Source organism: Syngnathoides biaculeatus, chromosome 16, assembly GCF_019802595.1.
Source record: "Syngnathoides biaculeatus isolate LvHL_M chromosome 16, ASM1980259v1, whole genome shotgun sequence".
NCBI lineage: Eukaryota > Metazoa > Chordata > Actinopteri > Syngnathiformes > Syngnathidae > Syngnathoides > Syngnathoides biaculeatus.
Window position 1 is genome coordinate 9,788,896 of NC_084655.1, and position 8,331 is coordinate 9,797,226.

At 37.5% G+C, this 8,331-nt stretch overlaps 1 protein-coding gene across 1 annotated transcript in view; it reads left to right on the forward strand.

Annotated features, from left to right (window-relative positions):
• cpt1a2b (carnitine palmitoyltransferase 1A2b) overlaps window positions 1–7,924 on the forward strand; it is a 29,600-nt gene extending 21,676 nt beyond the window's left edge. Inside the window, exons 13-19 of the mRNA XM_061845584.1 lie at window positions 430–546; window positions 1,809–1,973; window positions 3,923–4,051; window positions 4,193–4,348; window positions 5,079–5,192; window positions 5,331–5,423; window positions 6,222–7,924. Coding sequence (XP_061701568.1) covers window positions 430–546; window positions 1,809–1,973; window positions 3,923–4,051; window positions 4,193–4,348; window positions 5,079–5,192; window positions 5,331–5,423; window positions 6,222–6,350 — 903 coding nt within the window. The 3' untranslated portion in view covers window positions 6,351–7,924. The remainder of the gene's footprint in view (window positions 1–429; window positions 547–1,808; window positions 1,974–3,922; window positions 4,052–4,192; window positions 4,349–5,078; window positions 5,193–5,330; window positions 5,424–6,221) is intronic.
• Window positions 7,925–8,331: the final 407 nt, after the last annotated feature.

The window sequence follows — 8,331 nt, forward strand, 5'->3', positions numbered from 1 at the left end:
ATTCAGTGAATAGCGATGATTAAAAAATAAATAATTGTCCAACAGTAACAAATGTGGGGTGGGAGATAATTCCCAATGTTTCAGTAATCATACATTATATATATTTGACTAAGCACTTGAGAAAATACAGTACTTTTCAGATAATTCCTGCCTAATTTCTACATGAAAAATCATTTTGTTTGTAGCATAATTTTCTTGTTTATGGAGATGTTGAATTCGTTTTTTTTTCATTTGTTGTATTATCGTCCAAATTATACATATTAAAACAAATGTTGGAATATTTCACGCCGACCCTATGACTTTTTTTTCCAACTGCTTAACACAATTAAGCTTTTAACACTGATAATTTATTGAGATGTAAAATGCACTAACCCTGATAGTTGAACCTAATTACACCATCTCTAAACATTTGAACAAACCCCTTTTCAGTACACGCTAGCCACTGATGCTTTTCATCTGGGATACACTGAGGATGGACACTGTAAGGGGGAAGTGGACCGCTCATTGCCAAACCCCCAAAGGCTTATCTGGGACATCTCACAAGAGGTATTAGTTCATTATTATTGTGTTCCTCTTTGTATTGTGTAACATTGTGCCTTGGTTCAAACTTGAAATTCCAATCGCCCACTCATGTCAAGACAGAAACCACCACCAAATTCCACTTGTTATCCTATCATACATACTTGCATCAGAATCTTCTCATAACAATTTTCTAACGTGTTTGGACAGGCTTCAAGTGGTTTTTCCTACAAACATATTGTTATCCAGATTTTGCATGTATCTTAAGTTTCTTAAATTCACTTAAACACAGAGACAAAGAGCTCCATTGTCAGCTTTAACAGTGTCTGATTTACTATTTTAGCCAACATTCTATTTCAGATAACTTTTCCTTACATTTCTGAGGTTTCTTTGTAGTCGTAGCTATTCATGCAAAGATTGTCTGGAGAAAATCAAGAATCCAAAAATTTAATTTTAAACTCTTCAGTTAACCTGTTTTTTGGAGTTCTTTTTTTTTGGGGGGGTGGTCATATAACTTACAAAAAAACCCAAACAGGCACAGGGAAAGCATGCAAACTCCAAACAAACCAAAGCTAAGATTCAAACTCAGAACCTCTCAACTGTGACAAATGTGTCAACTCATACTCCACTTTGCTGCCCAAGGTACATAGCTTGACTTAAGATTGTATGGTGATATGATTAAATAAAGCTTTATAATAAAATAATAGTGGAGGGTTTTTTTTTTGTTTTTTTAAAAATCACCATCATTCATATGGGTATGCTGCTAAAGCTCTTGTTTTCAGAATCACATTCCAACTCATGTTGCACAGGACACACTTGTCACCATTGAATGTGCTCCTGATTTGCTGTTAACCCAAATAAAGTTCAGCTGTTCAGGCTTTCTTTGATTTCTGCCCCCGGGCCCCTCCCCTCTTTCTAGCAGAACCTTCACCGTTTTGTGCTAAGACTGGTATTGAAAGTGTTCATATTTCCCTCCACCTTGTCAAAGTCCCCATCACCAGCTGAGGAAAATATGGCTGCGACGCATGATGCTGTCACCTCCATGTTTCACAGTAGGTTATGGTGTTCTTTTAGTGGAGAGGTCTATTCTGTTTGCTCCAACCACTCCTGTTGGAATTGTTGGAGGCTGATTTCAACAGACGATAACAAAATCTACCAGACATGGGGAAAAAGTGTTGAGCCAGGCCAAAACTCAGAGGAGAAATAATGTGCTGTCATGAACTTTATACATGCCAATAAAAGGCCACACTACACATTTTGTTCAAGTCTCTCTTCTCTCTATCTTGGAGGTTCAAGCTCAAGTATGCCACTCCCTTGCTGTTGCCCAGGCTTTGGCTGACGACGTGGACTGCCACGTCTTCCCCTTCAGAGACTTTGGAAAAGGTCGAATTAAGAAACTTCGGGTCAGCCCTGACGCATTCATTCAGATTGCGTTACAATTGGCATACTACAGGGTGAGACGCGCCGCACAATTCTTTGATGTAATGGTTTTGCAACTTTGGGGTTTATCCAAAAGGAGCAAAAATGAGCAGAGGGAAGTGTCTCTGGCTGGAGCTGAGAAATCGGCTTTTGAAAACAACTGCAGATGAATATCATTAACTCCATGAACAGCTGACATCAGGCTTTCTGTAGATGCTCAATACATCTTGGGATATACTATTGGTTAAAATGTCTATTCTATGAAAAAACATTGGTGTCTATAGAGTTGCTTTTTTTTTATATATATATACAAATGTTCCATCTTTGTCACTCAAGCTGTCTTTACCATAAATGCCACCGGAAACAACCTCATTTTTGTTCCAATACAGCAGAGCACTTGTGTCAAACTGAAGACCTGGGGGCCAGATCCAGCCCACATGATTTTATTTGGCTCACAAAGGCAAATCATGGGTATCAACGTCCATGATTTTTGTTAGCATCTGTACCAAAATTTCAAATTGTCAAATCATAAATTGTGATGTTGCGATATTGCAACCATTCTTGTGTTACCAACATTGACAATAGTTGGAAAAGTCATCAGCCTTGATTTGATTCCAAAATTAGCTCAGAAATTTCATGTGTAAATATGATGAGGCGATTAAAGATTTTTATGGTTTCACAGTCATAGTGGCCCTCTGACAGGCTCCGTAACAACAATGTGGCCTGTGACAAAAATGAGTTTGACACCCCTGCACGAGAGGGATCTGTTATGAAATGCTACCATTTGCTCTGTCAATAAGGATTGACTTTGCTATGAGTATTTTAAATCTGAAATCATCAATAACTTTTTGAAATTAAGACTATAAATGTGTCTGTCCCTGCATGCAAGACATTTAGTCATATCAAACTGAGGCAACATAAAAGAATGATAAAACTAGAATATTTTCCATTTTGTTTTTTTATGTCTTTACCATTATTGATAAAATTATTTGAAAATGATCCATATAATCAAATTTTCCCTAAGGTTGCAATTTTGTTGCATTTCCAGATCACTGATCCAATCACAAGATGGAGCAATGTGTTTGTTTAAATTACTTGCACATTTACTGTATATACCTGCATAGTGTATACAGAGGCCCCGTAGCTCAGTGGTTAGAGCACTGGTTTGGTAAACCAGGGGTTGTGGGTTTGTATCCCACTGGGGCCTCCACTCCCTGAGAAGGGTTGCGGCAGGAAGGGCATCCGGCATAAAAATTGTGCCAAACATATATATGCGTTCATCTGAGATACGCTGTGGCGACCCCGAAAGGGACAAGCCGAAAAACACACACTTGCATAGTGTATACTGAGTATCTACAAAAGCATTCTCCATTCAATTCGTGTATTCTAATCATTTAGCCCAAAACACCAGAACGTGAGAAAAATACTGGGTGCTAATTTACTGTAAATAAATCGCTTATTTGCAATTAAATTAATTTTACACACACTGAAGATGAGTCGACAGAACGCCAGAATGTTTACGTAGAACTGTTAGCGCTAGCACTAGCTCGCTAGACTACATAACGTTTTGTATGTGAACATACCTCAAGTAATCTTAATCAGTCCTCCATCGAGCACCGGTGACCAACACACAATTTTCACCATTTTGTTCTTATAATACACATTGGTGTCATCGTCGTCATGGTAGTGAGTGTATCCGGTCTGGTTTAGAGTTGACAGAAATTTTTTAATAACCTTATTGGTGGTAAGAGATTTACAGTACAATGTCAAGGTATGCGAGATTGCTAAAAATATACTGTATATGACTATATACTGTATATCAATGTCTTGTAGAGCTGATCAATGACGTCTTTGATTTAGGTTGGCAAATTATGACAATGCCAATCCGATATCTATCAAGGCATATCAAATCGTGTAAAGTTTAGTTTCGATTAAAGATGTCGATCAAAAAGTCATCTTTATTCCATTGTCCTCCGTTCAACAGGATCGTGGCGGTTTCTGTCTGACTTACGAGGCGTCAATGACGCGTCTCTTCAGGGAAGGAAGGACAGAGACTGTGCGATCCTGCTCTAATGAAAGCAGTGCCTTTGTGAAAGCATTGGAAAGTGGAGAGGTAGGCATCTAATCTTTGCATCGTATGTGTTTAACGTAAAACAGGACATTTTGAAGTCACGTGTAATATTGCCTTTGTTTTCTTGTGATTTTTATTTATTTTATTGTGACAGTAAAGTGAAGTGTCTTTTTGTCTGAGCAGGCAGCAGAACAATGTCGCCACCTCTTTAGACTGGCTTCAGAGAGACACCAGAATCTTTATCGATTGGCTATGACTGGAGCAGGAATTGACAGACACCTCTTCTGCCTTTACGTTGTCTCCAAATATTTGGGAGTAGAATCACCATTCCTCAAAGAGGTAAGTTGTGCTTCACTTAAAGGTCTAGTTTGGTTTAGCCAGAAAGAGGGTCAGTGTGGACACTTCCCTTTATTAAAAAAAACAAAAAGACTGTCAGTATCCCAGGAGTTTTAGGAAGGGAGTGTACAGGTTTTCCTATGTATATTCTCTGTAAAGATAGCAGTGCTCACACCCATTTTTTTTTTTTTTATTAATTTGGATCTAGATTTCCGAACCCTTTTGTTCACAATTCTTGAATTCAGCTCATGAAAGAGAGAGTTTGATTTTGCTTCTCTGCTGATGTCACAACTATTAACCCCGTATTGTCTACTACGCTATTTGAAAGCATTTCTCATGAGTTTCATGACTTGTACTGATCGTATGAATTACTCGTGCACACATTTGTTTGTCCATGTGTGATGTCATGTCTCTTTGCGCTCGTTTTATTTAGGCTAATATGCTAGCTAATACTATTGCTGAGCCTCATGCGAGAGTGGTTTCTTTGCGTTGAATAATTGATCTACGAATACATTCGTTCCTGGACCACACGCTCGTAATTGTATAGAAGCTAAATGATGGCGTTGATGCTTTACGATCCTAAATGATGGCGTTGATGCTTTACGATCCTCTCTGTTTAAAGTGCTTTTCCTGTATCTTGTGGCATCTATAGACATACATTATTTATGGATTTCCCTGACTTCAATGTCATTCACTCTACTTCGCAATGTGTCTCGCTTGTCTGACATTTCAGGTTTTGTCCGAACCTTGGCGCCTCTCCACCAGTCAGACGCCAGTTCAGCAAATGGAGCTGTTCGACTTGAAGAACCATCCGGAATTTGTATCGCTAGGCGGAGGGTTCGGACCTGTGAGCATTACATATTTTGTTTATGCTAGCTGGAACATTTTACTGTATATACACAGATAATGTCTGGACTGTAAATGCAAATAATCTTAATGGTGTACACACCTGCACACATCTCACATTGCTCTGTGGTCACTTCAGGTTGCTGATGATGGTTACGGTGTTTCTTACATCATCGTGGGTGAAGATATGATCAACTTCCATGTGTCGTGCAAGTACTCCTGCAATGAGACTGTACGTAAAATCTGTCACTTTTTTTTTTTTATAACACAATCCAGATGAAGCCCAGAACGTGCGACACGAATGAAATGTGTTTTGAATTACATAACCCATCATCACAACCCTTGCATGATGGTCGCTCTGATTTAGGATGTTTTAGCAGTAGTGGGCAATGTATGGCCCGCAGCCCTCATCGAGGTCGCCACTTTTTTTTTTTTCCACCAGGCCCACCATCCAGTTACATTTTCTGAAGGCCTATAATATTTGCTGCATTGATTTAGTCATTCTTTTTTAAGAAATTGGTAAATTAAGACACATTTATGTATATCTTGTGAAATTGTTCTATGTGAAGAATGTAAAATATTCAACTATTTTACATAATTTTAATTCAATTATTGATCAATGTAATTACTTTTAAATGGTGAAATAAGACTTTGAATGATTTTCCAGTTACAATAAATATGTATTTGTGTATATTATGGTTTGCTTTTGTCTGACTCATCACATTTAATACGGTTATTTAATTGAGTCACTTTAAATGACAAAATAGTAGAATCTACATTTGCAATTATTTTATTTTTATTTGCATTGGTTAATTGTAAATGCCTTTTTTTTCCATGAGATTTAAAAAAAAAAAATACTTGTTAGAAATTACATGTTGCATGTGTTCTCCTGCATTTTAGTATTTCCTGAACTTGTGATTAGGCAGCCCAAATGTTTTGAGTCTGCCCCTGGATCACACGAGGCATGCTAGGCAACCGTTTTTGCTCTCTGAATGTGATCGAGACTAATCATTTCCTGTTTCTGTTTCAGGACTCCCACAGGTTTGGAGCTCAAATTAACAAAGCTCTGCAGGATATTATGGGTGTCCTCTCTGCTGACACCAAAACTCCCGTGTTGTCCACAGCTGCAGTAGAATCTCAACCTAAAAAGACTCTATGAACGCAGTCATGGGTGTACTATACGAGTATTGCCCTCACAAACACACTGAAGTTTCTGTTATATTGAAAGTGGAAGTGGAAATAATAAGATGAAGTGTTTAGTTCATACTTCACCACCAGAGTCGATCAGAAATTGGCACTGCTGCTTTATATTTGACACATCTCTTGTACTGGATCCTATTGTGCAAGTGTACTTAATGTGATTGGTGAGTGTTTTCTAAAAGAAAGATGACACTTGCATCTTTAAAAGGGAAATGGAGGAAGAGAAATTAAATTGAAGCATATTTAAATCTGAATAAGTTTTCTGGAGCTTACTTGAATTTGACAGTTGTGAGTCTTAACTACTGTGGCCTTTTTGTGAATATCCGTTTGTGTATTCTGATTTCCTGTTGAAGATGATTCGTCTGTACGAGTTTTGATTAGCAGTGGTTTGGAACCGAAAGTAGCCTTGTAATGAAATTTGGAGGAAGTGGTTAAAGATGTTCAAATGGCAGCAGCTCTCTGCCACGGTTTGAGAATTTCCTTGAAACCTTGGCTGTGGAAAGAACTCAAACCAGAAAGTGAAAAGTCACTGCATCTTGCTTTGATGCTTTTTAAGTGCCAAGCGATGGTCTTTCAATCAGAATGGACAGCAAATTTGAGTTAAAGGACTGATTGAATGCAACCATTTTAACAGCAAACAAATGGAAGGCGGATTGAAGTACAGTTTTTCTTTTTTTTAATTGTATGTGTTTGGTCAGTTTTAATTTTTTTCATGTTTTACTTACCGGTGTATGTATTTAAGTCATTGTAAAGGTATGTATGTTTGGTTAAGTCTCCGTCGGGCCAGACTGCTGTTGCAAGAAACACCTCAAGTGTTGAAAACTGTCAGCCTAGTCATTGATTTCACTAATATCATACTTAATCCCTTTAATAGCGGCCTCAGTCCGATAGATCCATTCTTTTCTCCGTATGTCAGTAAATGAAGCTTTACAATAGCAGTCAATCGCACATGATAGCACGTGACACCTCAATTTGTGTTTACCTTTGTAAATAGCGTGACATCATAACAGCACAGCATGACAGCATGTAGCTTCTTCTCCCCGCTGCTATATTATTGAAGAATAAAAATGAAAAACTAAATTTAAGATTAAGACTGCGAGTCACAATTCACCGTCGGCGAGTCAGTAGCTGTGTCTTTGTGCAAAGAAAAACATTCATTCATCGATTTATTCCTTTATCTCCCATTCTCCTTATCATAAAAATGTTGCTTCAAATAAGCACCTGGTTAAATATCCACAGTCACCATAAAATGAAATAATATGCTTGATGTTTCAGGCATTTTTTTGTTCGTTTATAACTCAGCTTTTCTGAGTAAAGTGCATCTCCAAAGTTTCATCATAAAATTGCTGAAAAGGGCTTCAAAATAAGTGCACTTACTGCTCAACTGCATTGAGAAACATTTTTTTTTAAAGTTTATTATGATGGTTCTAGTTTTTTTTTTTTTTTTTTGGTAGTATCTGCTCATGGAAATATCTGACCATTTGTGACAATTTACCAGTACTGTATGCACATAAGTCATCTCAAAACCATACACATCTACATACAGACAGCCCTAAATCACATTTGCCTTCTAAAATGATATTTTTCCAAACTTATACATTCCTTTGTCAAGAATGATGAAGAGGATATGTGCACAGTCTTTTATGCTTGCAAAAGAAGGTTTCTGATAATGGTTATGAGATATGTCAGATCACATGAGTTACCTGGCTTCAGTTTTAAATTGTTTCCAAGTTATTTCTTTTACATCATTGAGTTTCACTTTCTGCCAGATCCTTCCAGGAATTGAGTCCATTTAACAGTTACAAATGAACTACACTGTTAGCAGTTTTGGAGATATATTACCATTTTGGATAAATGTTGATTTCCATGTTGTTTTTTTCCCGATGTCCTATTTTTTTCCATGTATCTGTTGAATTTTGGCTTTAAATATTGTATTACGG